This window comes from Anser anser, assembly GCF_964211835.1.
Source record: "Anser anser genome assembly, chromosome: 4".
Taxonomy (NCBI): domain Eukaryota; kingdom Metazoa; phylum Chordata; class Aves; order Anseriformes; family Anatidae; genus Anser; species Anser anser.
In genome coordinates this window covers 11,957,478-11,976,878 of record NC_139724.1, presented here as the reverse complement: position 1 = coordinate 11,976,878, position 19,401 = coordinate 11,957,478, and the positions used below count along the sequence as shown (strand labels likewise).

Sequence of the window (19,401 nt, the reverse complement as noted above, 5' to 3'; positions counted from 1 at the left end):
TAGCAACCTGTAAGCTTGAAGATAGGCACTGTAGATTTACCTCATGCAATACTCGCACCCTGCTTGGTCTGTACTGGGCAACAGCAAATAATTGAATTGGGCATCAAAACCTCTCTTCTGTTTTTTTCCATTCAAGGCCCTGTTGAGCAAAATCTATCAGCATTCAAGTATTAAAAGAGCACAGTATAAATCAACCAGAACAAACTGACTTACTGGCATAGTGTTTTCCCAGATTGGGTTTTCATTTGTGAAGTCAATGAATTAATTGCTGGACATACTTAACTGCCTAAATCATAAGCTGTATTTGCAATCTGGAACTAAGGCGACTCATTGCTGAGATTTATTTAAAATCCATTTGCCTTATTGAGGAAGCAAAAATATTTTGGTTTTGCTTTTTAAATAAAGGCAAGCACAATGAGAAGAGAGCCTCAGTAGATACAGACTTTTAACATTTTGCCATTCCAGCAAAGCAGACAATGATTTTTAAATTACTTTGACATTTCAGGCGAGAAATTTCTGAACCCTCCCTAATACAGAATTCCAACATGACTCAGGAAATTTTTTTTTTCACAGGTACCAATATTGTGTAAGAACCGTTTGCTCTCCACAACTGTTGCATACAGTGACATGCAATGTTGCTGATTCATGTGGGATCTGTCTTAAGACAACCACTTCATCTGACACATATTCCCCCAAGAGAAGGATCGTGTAAAGTGTGAAAATAATGAGTTTAAAGATAAAGAGATGTGTTCTTATTTACTGGGATATTCCGTCACACAGAAGACAACGCTTTCAAAGTTTTTTTCAGCATCTTCACACTTTTTCAAACTCGGATCCAATTATCCTTCCTTTAAATATGGTATATTTGATGCTACTTGCTCACTATGCAGAAAATTCATCCCACTAAAAGCAACTGCCTTGTTTTCTTCAGTATTCCTGCTGTTTTCATGTATGCTCGAATTGCCCTTTATGATGGGTGCACACTGACACCTACTGCTTGAAGCAGAGACAACCCTGAAGGGTTTTCATACACAACACCCAATTCTGTTTTGCAAATTCAGACCACTGTGTCTGTGCAGGATCCTCTCCAGACAATGAAAACATTCCTCTGGGGGCCATTCACAGCCTCCAAATTACACTCCTGATTTGAAATGGAACAGATCACCTTCTCCCACTGAATATAAAGGGTGCTTAGTGAGACAGTCCTCCTAATTAACAGCACGGAATCAGGACTCTCCATTTCCCACAGCTCCACCTAATGACAGAGGTCCCTTAGCCTGAAATCTGCAAGGTAGCTGGGTAATAAGAACAAGGGGACCTTAGCAGCCTTGTATCTATTTTCAGCAAGGCTTATATGATGGACATCAACATGCATCCCATACCATAACAATTTGTAAAAGGGCCCTGCACTCCCGTGGGCTTTAGGACCTCTTACTGCATGGTCAGCCAAAGATGAAGCACTCAAAAGGAAGTCAAGCACCTTTCTGAGCAGACACTAAATGTACGACTAGTTGTTTCTGTTTCTTCAGAAAATGGACCTGAGAGCAAATACAGTAAAACATCTCACCCAATATACCACCGATGCTTGACTTGTATTATGCAAAAGGAGTTGTCTCATATAACAACTGTTAAAAGGGTAAACAGGCAGCTGCATTAAATACTCCTGACACGATATTAGTACTGCCAGAGAAAAGAAGTACTAAAACAGGTGAAACTGTTTTATGTCAATGCCTTGCCCTGAACTTCAGGGTATCAAATGCTTGTGACATCAGCTCTCATCCCAATTCCAGTTTAATGCTCTACATATCAACAAGAAAGCTCCACACATCAAAGCTTTTGTCCTTTTCCCCTTTAATATCACTCTGGCTTATCTCAGGATATACTTATTAGGAAACTACTCTGAAACCATCTACGTGACTCATATCAAATCTAAAGCAGATCCTCAAGCAGAAAGCATGCCTGTGGATTCCCTGTCTTTTAAAAACTCATTGCACATGTTGAGCAAAAGTGTGCTTACAGGGAATTAATCGCCTTTGCCAGATGCTGTTTAATTACCTGAAACTGCACACTGCTTCTCAGTACATATTACTCAGTGTAGCTGGCATTCAGATTCTTATAACAGAATTAAAAAATCCATAACACAGCTTCTTATATAACTCTCTCAACTCCCTTTCCCACAAGGCTTCATTACAAAACTTTTGGAACATAGATGCCCTTCAGGCACGACTCCCTAGAACAATCAATCATCCAGCAAGGTTTTCCTCTTCTTTCAACACTGCAGAAATCTCCTTGCCTGGTACTAAGTATAGCTGAGTAAACAAATTGTCTTACCAGGGAATACAGAAAGGGAAAGGACAAACCTGCTCAACAGCCAGTGAATGAATAAAACCACAGAACTCAGAGGAAACCACCTTGCAAACTGATCAAACCCACCTCATCGTCCAAATGCCTACCAAGAGAAGGATTCAGCTACAAAATTTCTCATTACTTGCCTAAGTTTATTAATTGCCTGATTGTATCCATTTTTTTCTCTCACATACTTAACAAAATAATCCTTACCTTTGTCTAAAATACAGATGAAATACATGCACTCTAGTTTGTTTTTTTATGGTAAATAGGCCCTCCCTGCTCTTTTCTCCATTTTGTAACAGTTTTTGCCTGCTTTTTAACCATCTTTATAAACCTAACACCATTTGAACACAAGTTACTGAAATCTTATGGGGCCTCATCAGAGTCTTGTAAAAGGGTATTCCTACCTCCCCCAAGTCTACTGAAAAAATGTACGTTATACATCCACAAATTTCTGCTTTAAGTGAAATTCATGACCATGGTTCTGTTCTTTTACACCAGTAGCTATTAAAGAAAAAAAAAATATATTCCAGCACACTTAAGGAACTCCACAAGCAATCTCTTTCCTCTTGTAGGAAAAAGACCTATAGATCTCAACCCTTCCCTGTCCATCTTTATGTTCTTAGATTAAGGCCTTTTTCTCTATATAGATGGCACGATATAAAGCATTTTGCTGAAATCAGATGATATATAATTTTTTTCTTCCTCTCTCTGGAAAGACTTATCAAAAATAATTTGATTGTGCTTGTTTCACCTCTCTTAAACTTAGATCACATTTTGCCTCATTTACCACTTTTGTACCTTTAATGATTCTTTGTATCCTTACAGAGCAAGAGTGATGATTAGTTCTATGCTTGGTAATTACTTCCCACCCAAAAAAAAACAACCAACCCCCCCCCCCCCCCCCCCAAAATCAAACCTACCACAACACCAAAAGACCAATCCAGAACCCTAAAAAAGTGCAATTTTAAAAAATAGTGTATTGGTGGCATCCTGACAGTTCTGACTTGAAGTTAAGACTTCAAGCATTTGTGTTGTTGTTAAAAATGACATCAAGAGAAATATTTCCATTGCTAGCTGACACGGTACAGTACAGCACCGTACAGAATCAAGTGTCTGTTCTTATCCTGGCAAAATTCATCAACTGGGAGACACAATCCTCCTTCAGCCTGGCAAAAACCACATACTGTGCAGTGTTTGGAAGATAAAGAGCTCTTGTTCCCATTTAACTAACTTGTTGCATTATCTATATGAAATTACTGTATAAACAGAGCAGTGGCCTAACTCTGGCTCTATACACACACTCCTGATTCACTTGAAGTTGATTCACCTGTTCATGATACTTGAACAGTATGTCAGACTACGTAAGTATGGCTGGTAGCAACACAAATAGATGTGACCATCATTCAACACTCAAAGTTGCACAGAAAACACGTGCCATACACACAAGTTCTCAAGTTATTCTATAGTTATTCTACACCATGAATTGCCCAAACAGAACTAGCTACCCTGCCAAATTAACTGCACCTGGCAACTCACCTCAGGAGTATACATTTCTAACTTGTGGCAGATAGAAGCAAAATTTGCAAGCTGCTAGCTTTATTTACAAGTAATTGTGTCTCAGCAGTGTTAGAAAAGATGCGAGCTTGGCCTGAAGCCTCACTTGCGAGGTGTGCTGCTCCCTCTCTGCTCTTACCAGCCACTTCACTTTCCAACTCTGTTTATTCTTGACTGTTGAAGAGATCCCTTCCTGGACCATTTTTCCATGATCCAGGAAAAAACTCAGAAGGACAATTTTATGCAGTAAGGCAGATGGAAATGTAGTGAAAGCCTACAAATATCCGAAGGACACATACTGCAAGGAAGGAAAAAAAAATATGGGGACTATTGTCAGTGGAAAGTCAGGATGAGAATCTAAATTGGGTAAAACGTGACAGAGTGATCTGTGCAGCTAGGAAATTATCTCCAAAAGGCAAAAGCAGAGCCTGCTTGGACAGTTTGGAGTTTCTGAAGCACAGATTAGTTAACCTCTGCACAAATACACTGCAGGGAATGATGGTGCTTTATCAGGAAGGCAGACAATACCATGCAACCAGGCTAGTCCATAAACAGTTCACTGACACACATTTCTGCAGTTTTAATGCAAGTCTCCACGTTAAGAGTACTCATGAAATGCACATTTTCTGTAGTTTATGTCACAAAAAATCTCTGAGAATGAGCCCAAGCTACACAGATAAAAAGGAATACATGCAAGAGAACTAACAAATAAGAGGGCACTGTAAGAATTACCAATCTCACTGCTCTCACCACGGGGACTTTTTATTTGTTTAAACTCCAATTAGAAGAACCCAATTATAATATCTGGCCGTTCTTCCTCTGCATCCCTTCACTGTTAATTGCCCTGGCTCTTGGACTTTCACTAAATAGAAATGAAAGCACTGGGACTGAGTTGGCTACTGAAGTAAGCAGAGCAAACTTTCACTGATGTCAACAGAATTAGGCCACTTTTATAAGCAGTGACTTTGCCCTCCAGCTGGCAAAACAAGAAACACGATTTGTTCAAATGCAGTCAGACTGCCATTCCCTCCGGGCAGGCACACTCTGGACCCAGGCCCTCTCCTGCTTTTCCAGGCTGGCTGGGCTGCATCAGAGGAGTGGTTGCTGGATGGGCTGCTGACTCACCATCTGGTTCCTGGTTTCTTTCTGACCAGCACATGATGCCAGTTCCTCAAAGCTCGTGGCAAAAATCTTTCCTGCGCCCACAGATTATAAGCTACTTAAAACAGGCATCTAAACTACTTAATGAAATGAAGAGAACAGGAAACGAAAGCCCATCTTCTAATTAAGAATTGACAAGACTGGCACAAAAACTTTAACCTTGTCTTTAAATACAAAGTCTGCTGACATTATTTTTGTCTCTCTGAAGTCTCGTTCATCCCACTAGCTGAGCAATAATTATGAACTTAACATTAACCTTCAGTTTGATTAGTGTGTGCAGACTTTCTGGAATCACTCCCCGCATTTAATTCTAATAACAAGTCAATCCCGCTCAGAGAAATACATTAAAATAAATGAGTAAATACCTCACATAGAAGGGTGACATAGGCCGCTCATCTTCTTGGGAGCTAAAAACAAATAAAAAAATTTTAAAGTTAGTATGCAGCTCTGTCTTGTATCTGCAGTTCATTTACAGCAAGACATTCAGTCTGAAAAAAAAAAGTGATTATAAAAGTGAAGTAAATAAAAGAGATAATAAAAGTGAAACAGATTCATTTCTCAGTGTTCACAAGCATGTAACAGTTCCACTGCTACATGGTCAGAAGTCACTCCAGCTCAGCGGCTGTGCACAGCCTATTCCCATAGCAACAATAAAGCATTTCTGCCAGGAGAAACCACCCAAGCCTTTCGCTGTCTGCTGCTCAAGAATTAGACAACCTGCCTATCTAGTAAAGGTTAAGAAAAAAAAAAAAAAGACATATTGAGAGACCAAAGAAGCAGTGATGGCTGTATGTATACATCTAAGAATTCCCTGGTATCGCCATTGCTGTTGAAAGCTGATTTGATGCTGCTGCAATCTGGCTCAACTGCAGAGGTGTGAAATGACCAAGACACAGGTCTGACTGTGGCAAGTCACGTCTGTATAAAACTGAATGGATCTGAAGAGAAAAGTGTGTTACTTGCGGACTTGAGAAAGCATCTCTTAGGCTTGAGATCAAGCGTTGCCACTGGCTGGCATGGAGCTACCCTGCCAAAACAGTACTTCAGCAGTCAACTGCTCTGTCTGAAGCAACCACTTTTTGTGTGGCCAGGTCAGTCTGTAGACAGATCAACTCCCTGATCCGGCTCATCCTGCAGCCACACATGCCTGTGCTGGCACAAGGGCAAGGATGAGTTGCTGAGGTGCTAAAGCTTAAAGGTGTAAGGGATTAAGTCAATTTTAGACCATTCTGCTATAAAAAGGGGTACAAACAAATTTCACCTAGTCATTCCAACCAAACAAATGGCTGGACTTCCAGGGCATTTAAGCCCTTGTAGCTCTTCAGAGCAGGAAACTTGCTTTCCTCTAAGCACACAGGAAATGCCACTGAGGTCGATCTGTCCCCAAAGGATTTTTAATCGGGTCTGAAGAGCACAGTAAGTTTGGGAGAAAGGAAAAAAAAAGACGGGAAGCTGCATAAATTACTTTATACAAAAGCAGAAAGAATAACATTTCACAGGCACTGGAAACCACCCATTCCCCTACTGTTTTGCTGCTGCTTTAGAAGTCTGGGACTGTGGAGTGCCCAGCAATTTACCACGAGCAGTCGGTAACTGACATCAACAGGGAGGCCCGGGGCACTGGCATGCTGTGAAGGTGCTCATCATTTTTACGTGTAATCAGAGGATGAGAGAATATTCATAAATGCTCTGGGTAAGATGAACTCAGCTTCATACTCAAGTCACTTGGGGGCTTTGATTGCCTTGAAACCCTAACCAGCTTCAACAGTGATCTGAAGAAGATCAAACTTGACTAACTTTTGAGAGCCCAGCCTGAAACCATCAGTCTCTCAACTTTTAAAGAATTTTATTTATCAGTTTAGAAAAAGCTTCTCTAAGCGCAGAATAAAAACGAAAGGGCTCCGTGGGTTTTGTGACTAGGAGGTCAAATAATCACACCCCCGTTCTGCAGCTTGCGCTGGAGTCAGAAGGAAGCTGTCGAAGCAAGACAAGCTGCAACTGGCCTGGAGCCAGGTAAGCACTGTGCTCTTACAGCGAGTATAGCCAGAGGCAGACTTCACTGTGGCTTATTTTGAACTCTGACAATGTTATAACAGATCCACAAATATGAACACCAAATTTATCCAGGGGGAAGGGAGGAGGCAAGGAATCAGGAAGACCGGGAAGGCGGACAGACGGAGCACAAGCAAGCGAGCAGAGCAGAAACCTCACAGGGGCTACCTCTGCATCGCTCTGACTCCCCGCTACAGCGTGCGGACAGTTGTACAGAGACAGCTGGAATCACCTACAGAAAAGACTCTCCCACTCACTGTGACAGCACGTCACACTGGCAGCCCGCTGGGAGCCTGAAACACAGATTCAAGGGGAACACAAAACACCACAGAGCGGAAGGAAGAGAAGCGGCTTCTGAACTCGGTGCGGTCTGCCAAAGCTTACAGTGCCTCTGTAACACAACAGTGACTGGGCAGTTTTCTGCAGCTCCCTGAGAAGACCGAGAGCGTGGCTGCCGCTGGAAACCGTGATGCCACTTCCAGAAGTCCCCCTTCGGCTGCTTGAGCTCCAGGTGGTTGCTGCTGAGTGAGCCCTCCTCTGCTGTCAGACCGAGCGGGCCTGTGGAGGTGTGCGAAGCAGGCCGAAGGCTCCTGCCCGCAGCCAGCGAGGCAGCGCAGAGGCCTGCCTGCGGACCGAGGTACGCCCAGAGGGTCTTTGTGAGGAACGGCTACAGCTTTCAGACAGCCTAGGAAAAGTGAAAAGACACGTGGAAAGGTGCCTCAGGGCTGCTTTCCAGAAGGCGACCTGCAGTGAACGCACGGGTAAGAATCTCTTCCAGGGACGGACTCCCCCCCCCCCCCCCCCGACGGCATCCACTATCTCTCAGTTCATAGGCTTCAGTTGATTTCCTTATTTAGAATTTGCAGAATACTCTTTTTAATACAGCATTTATTAAGAAAGTTTATGACATAATGGCTGTCCTTATAAACTGAACACGGGCAAGTCCCAATGGCACACACAAAGCATGAAAAATAAACCGTGTGTGGAGAAAAGTCCACAGTGCCATCCAGGATCTCTGTGCATCAACACAACTTCAAACAACAACACAAAATGCTGTTTCAGGTACAAGTGGCAGTTGTCAAATCCATAGCAAACATCCTTTCTTTTCCTTATCTCATGATTTGCAAGTAACTTTGAGGTCACAGAAGCATTGTGATACTGAAAAAGCCCAAATAACTTTCTTATATTCATACTCCCAACTAGTAGCCTTAACAGACCATATGCAGTAGTTGTATTCACCAGACTCCGAAATCTCATGCACTTCCTTTTTTTCCACAGCAACTCTGATATGATCACTGCTCCACAAGTTTAAGTGTTATACATCTGTACAAAAAATCATTATCCACTCATACAAACCAACTGAGGAACAAAAAAAAAGCTTTTAAGAATATTAGCTGGGGGTTGGGAATGAGGAAGAAAGAAACTCGACAGAAGACAGAAACCAAATACCAATCTCATTTAGATTACCACATTTCAAAATTTCACATAGTTAACAATGATTACAGGTGTGTATAATCTCTTTTATCCTGTAGTGCTTTACGTTTTTACACATGCAGCATGGATATGTAGCTGCATCTGGGATGAAGAGATTCAAGCTAACCACCGCAGAGACTTTTGAAAAAACATAAAATCTTTTAACTTTAAGAAGAAGATCTGCATCTGAGCAAAGCAGGTTATCCATTTCCCCCTTCCCAATCATTAGCAACAACATACTCGAAGCATCTTTCCCTAACTTCATCCACCTTAGTCAACTCACCTATGCAAGACGGAAGATGAAAGCTGTGTAAATTATGAACGGATTTGAACCAGCTATTCCGCATAATTCTGAATCCCTCAAATGAGATGTTAGACCACCAGGCCCTACTGTATTCACAGAGCACACAAGGATTCTATTTTGATTAAAATACTTTATGAAATACTTAGGTATTGATAAGATAATACACTGCCGTGCTTATGTTATGCACAAAAGCACAGTTTAATGAAAGAAACAGAAATTCTGTGAAAAGTTTTAAACCTTTATACACCTCATCACATGATTTGTGACATAAAAGAGACAGGCAAGCAAGCAAGAATGTACAAGATATGAATCATAAGTGATCATCAGTTGATATTACACAATAAACAGGGTAGAAGTTGGTTTAAAACCTTCCACGCAGTACTCTTACTCACTATCACTCACACTATGCTTATTAAAAAAAACAACTGCTTGCTTATTTTTAAAACACCTTGCACTGAAGGGGGTTTATTAGTACTGCTAGGAAGCCCTTTCCACCACATATCACATCCTTTCTAAAGGAAATGCTGTCATTAAGATATGCTATACATTCACCTGCACTGTACTTATGCTCCATATTTCCTCTTTGGTTAAAGGGACCTTTGCAGAAAGAATTTCATACCTGGCACAGCAACCTGGCAAACCAAGTCAGTTGCCCACAATAAGCAAGAGACAAGTCATTTCCAAAGTGCATCTCCTATACAGTCTAAATTTCTACCCAGGAAAGAAGTTACCCATTTGGGAAGCAGGTTTAATAACAAATTATATATTTTTATACCCTCAAAGTTTTGTCTAGGTTTTACATATTGTTTTATGGCCAGAAGTCACTGAATGTACTTGAGAAAGGATAAAATAATTAAAAAACAAAACAAAACAGATACTTAATCAAATGCCACTGATAACCTGGCCAAGCAGGTGAGGACCAAATATAGCCATCTCTTTCTTCTTAGACACATATATAGCTCTGCTAAATGAAGGGATTAAACAGAAATTGCTCTTCATGTAATACCTGGGAGAGCAATTTCTCATACTCCTGTGGATACCTAAAAATCTGCTGCTCTTTTAAAACACTGCCTTCTTAAAAAAAAATAAAAAACTTGCTAAAGTGGAAAAAACAAACAAACAAACAAACAAACCCAACCTTTTTTCTTTGTAAGTTTATTTTAGTGCTAGTGTTCATTGTGTTTGTGATCCCCAGTGAGCTAACAGAAACGTTTGTCAGACTGGAAAGAATGCCACTCTCACCCCTAGTTAGTTTGGCATGACTTAGTATTGTAACGCACATGTATTTTACATCACCCATGCAAGGCAGTCTTTGTGTCTCTAAAGATGGAAACATGAAAGCTTCGATGAAGTCTAATGGTTAAACAATAAATTTTCAACATGGAACCACCGTTACCTTTTTTTTCCCCTCCCTTTTGTAACAGGAGTGTTGCAGGCAACCATTCACCACCCCATCACATTCTCAAATATGCAATGATTGTTTTCCTTTTTTTGTGTGTATGTGTCTCATAATGACCTTCCGAAAAAGTAAGGGAGCTGTTGAGCCCACTCCAGAACTGAAGCTGTAAAACACCCATTTAGACCGATAGTTCCTGATTTATTTACATGCATATGGGATACCCTAGCACTACTCTGCTCCAGCCCCCTTGCTGGCTTGAACTCTCACCACAAGTCAGAGAGTGGCTCTGAGCCCTTCCCAAAGAGCTCAGTCCCAAACAAGGCTGTTTGACCTGCTGAGAGCCAAGTCTTAAAGATTTAGGGCCACCAAACCTGTCTCTGAAACAGAGAAACCAGTGGACTTTCCTTCCCATTTCACTCATACAGCTTTACAAGTACAGTGTTTGGAGAGGGCCTTATTGACTTTTTATAAACCTTTTTTTTTTTTTTTTTTAAAAAAAAAGGTTTTAATAGTCCTGTTTTATTTGTTCTTAATTATCAGGAGTGCTTCTGTCCTGGTTTCCTGGCACTGCATTACTTCATTGTAAAGCAAACACTGCTTTCCTACTGCGCATCTCTTTTCGAAAGTTAAATGGGACATTTCGTTGCTTAAAATAATGCGTTATTTTTTACAGTCATGAAAATGTACTTTGACTCAAGTGTCAACATTTTGCACCAGAGACGAAGGGCTGACACACTGGCGGGATCATGCTGCTCAGCCAAGGTCATGTTTTCGTGTAGCCTTGCCATAGGCTCTATTTGTTCTGCCCTCAAAACTTAGATAAAGGAATGGCTCTTTCTACTGCACCACATCTATTCTGGACTTCAAAAGAAATTAATTATTTTTTAGTGAGAACACTTTTTTTTCAGGCAATGAGATTTCTGCTCCTAATTTTAACACAGTCAAACAAAAAGCCACTGAAAATTCAGTGCCATCAAATTTCTAGGAATATAAAAAGTTGATGCAGCTTCTGGGTGTAGAAAAAGAAAGGCTAAGCTTGGGTGACTTTTTAAAACTTGAAACTTTTTGCCCTCTTTTCTTCTCACCATTCAGAACCGTAATGCCATCTTGCATTAAAAGATGTGCCATTTTTGCAACTGAAAAGGATTTTAATAATATTATTGATTTACTAATATCAACATTAATGGCGCTAAAAACAGCTTCAAGGAATACACAATTCTGAGGCCAAAGTAGTGCTTTTTGCTGAATTTCCTGACTTATTCATGCATTTTTCAGCATTTATTTTTCTTCCCCAAGTTACTTCCCCATAAAAGTTATTTCAAGCTTGTGACAAATACAAGATTGAAACTGTCATGAAAATGTATTGCATACTTAATTTCTCAGTAGAGTGATTTACTCATAGTTTGTCCTTAACAGCACTGGGTAAAAGGTAATGTTTGTACATGTGAGAAATAGCAGGCAATATAAGTTCCTTCTTTCAAATAAAATAAGTGCTGAGGTATGTCAGGCAAAAGAAGAAATAATATTGTCCTTAATGAAAGAGTAACCATAAATGTAATCTAACACAATAACACTGCGGTGATACATCGGTCATCACTAAAAGCAGCACTTACCATCACCCATTGAGCAATGCCCCCCTTGCTCTATACCCTTAACCAGAGAAAGAGGAATGCACTATATAGGAACTGTTGGGTAGCACTACGAAATATATGTTTAATAGCCATTTCTCTGTGAGAGTTATTTCCATGAAAACGTTTTCATTTTACCTAAAGAGTAACTTTTATGGTCAAAAAAAGTGTCTTTTCTGATATTTATCTCCGGTCTTCCAGTAGTTACATTTATACCCAACCATGTTTTAAAACATGGAATAAAGTTACACTCGTGCTTAAGTACCTGCTTAAGCTACTCATTAAATGAGTCAAATGTCAAATATTAGACTTATAAGCCAGTATATTTATTCTGAACTTGCATACACTGCAAAACATCTTGAATAACTCACATGGGGGTGGATTGGTATTGATTTTAATACTAATCTCCAAAGGATCCTTCCATCTTCCCCACACTTCTTTAATCAATGTTTTTCCTAGAGGTCTCTCTACTGAGTTATATCTTAAGCCTGAGAGATCATAGCGTGTAGCAATGTGGCTTCAGGGCAGTAGAAAGTGACCTCTCTGTGAGAGAGTTCCCCACTAATCTTCCAAAAAGCATGGGCTTCTGTGTCCTGTTTTAACTGGCGTTCACAACGTCAATATTACTATTTTCTACGGATAAACGGAGGTGAATATGAAGGAGCGCTCTGTCACACGTCTGAGGAATGTGTACTATTTATTATTCTCTTTGCCACAGCAAAGGTTAAAGGATGAGTACCCAAGCCTTTTAATTCTAAGAAAAGCTAACATTCAGTACAGCCATACACACTGGGAATACACTGCATTATCCACAGGCATAACTCTGTGCAGTCTGTATATGAGGGGGCAGCAAGATTAGGGCAAAAAGCCTGAACTGAAAAAAAAAAGGTACGCTAAACACATTTTACATACATCCTCCCACTTTGAAGAAACATCAGGGAAGTACAGGCTACCCCACGGTAAGATTTAATGGGCTAAACTTCTAGCTGATAAATGCCACTGCAAGCAAGAGGCTGACTTTACATTTATATTCACATATCTGAATCCAAGAGAACCCTCGACAGTTTAATTTTGTATAATTATTTTCTACTTGCTATCCTCCTGGGTTGCAAATATGTTTATCTTTTTATAAAATGACGTCAATGTTAAACAGCTTGCTTTTGTTGTTTTACTTCTTAAACTAGTTGGGGCTTATTATGAAAGACAGGGCAGCGTCTTTTCTACTAGTTGTGGCTTGGCAACAGTCCTTACTAGGATAAAACTCGAAAATGGGTCAGAAAGAGGCAGAAGACGTGTACCAGCCCAAGTCTCACCTTTTCACAGAATGTAACAGGGTGAAGTTGCATAATGCACACATACCTGTTGCATTATAATCATGAAGGACTGTTACCAGGTAACCTGCAATTTCTGTTTCAGGATTGTTTGTTAAGAGCTTGCAGGCTTCAAATAAAGTTATCTAGGAGCCCAGTTTTTCAATAAATATTCACATTTTCTTGCTTAATCAGGTAGACACCATGAAACACTAAAGAAAACGTCCACGTCAGTTTCCTTTTTCAGTCAGAGGCCCATCTACTGCCCACTTTGTGGTACCCAAGAAAACTTCCACATGCTTCTACATGCATCAAAGTCGAAGCCGTGAGAAGACAGAGCACTCAACGGATCAAACGCGAGCCTGGAAGGCCAAAAAGTTATATAACATTTTGTGATAGGCTATGGCTATGAATTCAGGAAGACAAGAACCACAGGTTTCAATTTCTCTTAATTCCTGACCAGTGAAAAAAAAGAACAAAAAACAAACACACCTGATAAATCTTCCCTACTCTCAAAGGGGGATGTTCCAGAACATACTTCATTCGTGTTTGTGAAACACTCCAGCTACCTTGGATGGAAAGTGATAACAAAGTCCAAAGGATCAGACTTATTTACAATACAACTTTACATACAGAAGCACTCACTAATCTGTTAAAGACAACAAGGCCACCATTAAAAAAAAAAAAAAAAAGGAAGAAAATGCAGTGGAACAGAAATGTGGGTAAAATACTCAGTATTTGTGAAAGACTCCAAGGAAACAAGCTAGTAATGTAAATTAAACAAACCCAATGTGGCTGCAAGCGAGACAGTCCATGCAGACAACTGCTGCTGTACAGATTAGAAATAGAAGGGAGTGTGACTGCTCCACCAGATACGCATCTAAAAATATTTGTGATGGCTTCTTTTTTGCTCATCGTTGATTTGTTTCAGCAAAGTGCAAAGCAAAGGAGGCCACTGATCACAAACAACGCCTAAGTGTGTACTTTGATTTCTTATCTCCTATGGAAACTGACAGCTGCAATTGGCGAAGGCGGACACAGGTTTCAGCTTCACACGACTTTTGTTAAATGTGCAGCACACTGAGCTAGAGGAAATGAATTCAAACGCACTTGAGTAGTATTAGTAATGCTCTAACTAGGAATCTACATTATTAAACTAAGCTCACGCCATTCAGAAAACAGATTAACCTATTAGTAATAAGAGAGACAATCACTGGTGGATAGGTTGTTGGAAAATCATGACTGCAACCAGCCTGCCATTTACAAGTGCCCTTTGGGCAATGTAGCACATAGTGCAGCACAGGGATCAACACATTTGGCCTTCTGTCTCTTCCCATGCAATGAAACATAACCCTGAAGTCCCTATTGTCACTCCCTTGCAGCAGGCCACCATATCCCTTCATGTGCCATTCCACAGACATCTATATATAGAATAAAATGACACAGTATAGTACATACGGCTCTATGCAAGCCCATTATATGATTCTTTTTGAAGACAGACTTACATCTTCCAGATCCATGGTAGATACAATACTTGGCCGTTCTCATGACAAATAATATTTTATCATCGCAGCTTCTTAAACAGCAGCATTCCCACCTTCCCCAACCTCCGCACACCAACCACGCAGAGATGCAGTCGCAGCACTTCAGCACACAAGGGTTCCTGTGGCAGGCACAGCACGGCCAGCTTGTAGCTGAGATCATGGTGCCCAGAGGGCACCAACACCAGGGAGCTGATCCGCACAGGAAGGGAACCAAGTACGATTACTACTGACAGCACATTCACTTTCTTGAAAGGGCTGGATGGATGCTTACAGCTTGGGAACATGTCCTAAGCAGCGGCACCTGGAGGCTGCCACTTGTCTGCTTTAGACCCAGGCAACACTGCCAGTTGCCAATACCCTCAGCTGGAATAGTAGCAGTATCCTGTCTGCCTCAAGGGAACCACAACCATTGGCAGAGATCACCTTTCCTGAAGCAGAAGGAAATCCATAAAGCCAGCAAGACCCTCCTCAACAGCAAGAAATATGCACTAAGAATGAAGGAGACAATGTTCAAAGGAAAAGAACGGGGAAAATAGGTGCAACCTGGAGAATACTGTAAAGGGATTTAGGAGTCTGTGTTTACCTGCCCCTACCTCCACGGGAAACGAGTTGCTGAAAGTACGGTGTATATATACTAAAAATAAATCAAAGAGCAAAGAATACAGAAATTTGTAAATATTTTTAACTGCAAAATTCAAATAATACCATACCATGCTCTAGGTTTAATTGGAGTTTTAAGAACAATCTGCAAAGTACAGAGTGCATTTCTAACTGATTGAGAGTTAATCTTTTTAACAAAAAAACCCCAAGGGGTCTAGTTAAGGCTACCCCGTGAAACCTGTCTTCCCCTGGGGTGAATACGTGTAGTCGGGAGCGCAGTAACAACCACTTGTTCTGACTTTGGCTATGATAGGCAGATCCTCCGGAACACAAAAAGGTTAAAAATACTATGTGAGACTTCCTTCAAATAGAAACGATGTGCTATGACTACTTCTTTAAGACATTCAAACCGTATTTCTGTTTCTCTGCAGTCATCAACATGGAACCTTGCAACTGCATTACTGCAAAACAGCCCTCCTCTGCATCCCTCTGCGGAGGACACCGTGCTACATCAAGACAGTAACAATTTGGACAGCAATTTCAGTTATTCTTTTATTGCGTCCGAGTAAACAGCAACTTCACAGCTTCTGCTGAAGCAGCACCGCCATGGTGCTGAAAAGGCACACGAAGTTATTTATTGTTTTGTGGATTACATAAACATCAGTATTTGCTCCAATACAATAAGGATAAGGAGGCATGCGTAATTTTGAGAACTGAAAGAGCAAAAAAATTAAATAAAAAATTAATGACCGGGTAAAAGGACTGTGTACGTGTACCCCTCCGGTGGGTTTGTGCAGCGCCGTTTCCAGGCTCGCTGCAGTCACCCCGCGATGCTGTGGCACGGGCACATGCCAGCACAGGTACACGCTCGCAGCTGGTGCTGAAGAGAGGTGTGTCTCGGCACCGCGGAAACAAAACAGCCCCTGCTTCTGGAAACTAAACCTCTCCGCCGTGCTTTCCAGGCAAGGGCAGACCTCGCAGGCAGACAGCGGACACCCGGGCATCGCCCCGACCCCCGTCTCCGCACGGACACCCCCCAGCTCCCCGTTAAAGGACCGAGTCCCCCGGGCGCGGCCGGCCCGGAGCCCGGCTCCTCCGCTGCGGGGACGGGAGCCCCGCGGAGCCCCGCGCTGCCGGGGAGCGCCAGCCCGCCCCCGGCGGCCACGTACCTCTGCAGAGGCATGACTTCGCAGGCCATGCTGGCCATGGGGCCGCTGCCGCCGCGCCCTGCTGCTGTGCTGCGCTGCGCTGTGCTCTGCGCTGCTGTGCTGTGCTCTGCCCGCCCGCAGCGCCTCGCCTCGGGGAGCCGGCGGCGCGGCCCGGCCCCGGGGAGGAGCGAGGGGCCGCGGGTTGGCGCTCACGGCGACCCGCCCCGCCGCTGAGGGGCCGAGGGAGGCCGGCTCGCCAGCCCTGCCCCGGGAGGGGAAGGCGAGGCGGAGCGGCGACCCCCGCGCCTCAGGGCCGGGCCGGGCCGCTCCGCGTTGGGGCAGCGGAGGGAGGGAGGGAGAGAGGGAGGGCTGCCGGTGAGGCGGCCCTGGGTGCAGGCCCCTTCCCTGGGGAGAGGTGTGCCGGGCGCCAGAAGTTCGCCGCGACACAAACACCTTGTCCCCGAGGGGGATAAGCTGCTCACGCTGATCCAGAAGGGTGTATCTGGCAGCTTGGGTTATGCCCTGTTGTCCAAATGGCAGAAAGCAAACCAGCAAACGCCTCCGTGGTCTGCCGTGCCTGTGCCCCCATGCAGATTTTATACGTACAGAGTAAGTGCAAAGGAAAACAAAACCATACACACTTTAATAAAAAAAAGTGTTATGGTGTCAAGTTGTTTTCAAGCTGCAAGAAACGCCACAAGCTGCAGCCTAATTACCACAGGATACCCTTCCACAAAAACACCACACGAGGTCTCGTATATCAATTCTAGTAACCATTACCCCCCACACACCTTGTCTGTGTAAATGCCGCCGGGGTGGGACAACCAAACGCCCACAACCTGCCTGCAGCGGCACCGGTGCTCCCCAGGGAGAGCAGGATGCCCATGGGCTCAGCATCCAGCACGCACCGAGCCACTCGCTCACCTTTGGCACGTTGTAGGTCTACAGGGCCTGCGAATTCACCATCCCTTTGCCTTGCAGTAGGCACTACTGGGGTTCAAATGGTTTATGCAGTAGTAAGCTGATCAGTCCAGATGCACCGGGAGGAGGAATATATGAGAATTATTATTATTATTATTATTTTTTTAACCATTTGAAATGAAGAGATGGTGTCGTAGAAGCAGAACTAACTTACTTTGTTGATGTTCCCTGGGGGTGGCCCACCCTCGAGAACTACTGCCTCTGTATCTGTGACTCCTGACCAAATACTGCTCTCATTCAATCAGTCAGACCATTTTAGAGATTTGGGACTGGGAACTGTGGTAACAAAAGAACACTACACAATGGTGTGCCACTTTAAAGTTTTTTTCATAACACAGCAGTCTTGGAAAACACAGTACGAAATCTGTAAGAAGGTCTTGCACTGAAACTTTTTATGGATGCTGAAGGCTCATAAGCAAAGTTTTGTCTTTAACCTCCACACTTCATCTGCCCAGAACATCTAAGGAATCATCAACTTCCTCCAGCATCAGGCACACGCTTCTGCTGCTGCCCTAGCTGTGAACAACATTACCATTGTGAGATGGAAAAAGGGAGAATCTCAAACTGATGAAGGGGCATAAGAGAATGGAGCCTTTCAACATTTTAGGCACTAAAAACCTAACGGCTAATTCCCACAGAGCCATACATGCCAATCTTCTAAAATTCAAGCCAATATTAAAGCACACTCACCTTCAACCCTAGGCCAGGGAAGACTAGCACTGGTTTGGGTGAAAACTGCGGCAAGAGCTAAGTATCTGTATGTTTATGACTTCCATACAGATGTAGGTAATATGAACTATGTGTGAGCCACGCCAGCTTTCTGGAGAAACAGCAGACACTCAAGGGTTAGCAGGAGGATATCAGACATTTTGCAGGGATGCCTGAAAGATCTTGACCTTTCTTGGCAGGAGGCAGGAGCATTCTGTATCTTAAACACAAAAGCAGTGGGCAGCTGCAGCCTCGGAAAGCAGTGGCATGGAGTAGAAACAGAGAGGTCAACTGAGAAGTGGCTCTGCTTCAGTATGCTGAACTGTTTAATATTTGCTCCTGTCAGCAGGCTCGCTGGAAGAAGTGCATTAGTAATGCTTCTGCCCATTGCCTCAGCACAAGCCTGTTTGGCTGTGCCGCAGTCACGCCAGGCACAGCACAGGGCCCCTTTTTAGGAAAGTCAGCAGTGCTGATAAAGCACTCTGCCATCACGGATCTGGCCTGCTCTTATCTGTGTCAATTAAATGAGTATCTTGATGACTTCCTGTTAAATGTGCTATATACGCTCTTAAGCAACGAAAATCGTGCAAGAAAGATTTTACTCTGGTACACAAGCTGCTGCAGCGCGAAACAAAAGCACCTTGTATTGTTTCACAATTTGACTATAAATGAATTTGTCCCTTCCTGGTCAGTCTTTTTTTAACACATGCACAGTTATTCATGGCTTATTACACTTCTATAAGCTGAATGTTGTCATCAGGTTGCCAATAAAAAAATAAATTTTTCCCCATTTAATGAAGGGCCTATCTGCGTGGGGATGAAGTCCTGGTTCTCCAGAGCAACTTGCTGAATAACACAAAGTGGAATAACTCATAATAGCTGTTGAAGTTGAAGCTTATATCCTCGCTATTTTGTTGCAACTTTCTGGTGACTTGCCTGTATAAATGAGCTGGAACGTACTAACATTCACAACAAAGAATTCACTAACAAAAAGAGACACTGTCATAACCAGAAAGATTAATTCATGAATTAGCATCAGTAAGAAGGTCAACTGCTGGCACTTTGCTAAAATCAACCAGATGCCTTGGGAGAACACTGAAGCTGACCAGTGCATCCTGTGCCATCAAACTCTTCAGACCCATCTCCTGTTTCTGTTCTCTGCTTTTGGAATCCCCTGGATGGGCTGT

At 42.6% G+C, this 19,401-nt stretch overlaps 1 protein-coding gene across 15 annotated transcripts in view; it reads right to left on the bottom strand.

Moving 5' to 3' along the window:
- Window positions 1-19,401, bottom strand: part of FAM13A (family with sequence similarity 13 member A) — a 133,975-nt gene that overhangs the window by 47,067 nt on the left and 67,507 nt on the right. For 13 of the 15 annotated variants that reach the window (XM_083835820.1, XM_083835825.1, XM_083835819.1 and 10 more), the window contains one exon: window positions 5,433-5,474. In XM_083835820.1, the coding sequence (XP_083691946.1) occupies window positions 5,433-5,474 (42 nt within the window). Of the gene's footprint in view, window positions 1-5,432; window positions 5,475-16,546; window positions 16,710-19,401 lie in introns of those variants that run through there. The other 2 variants (XM_083835815.1, XM_083835816.1) reach the window with 1 other exon arrangement.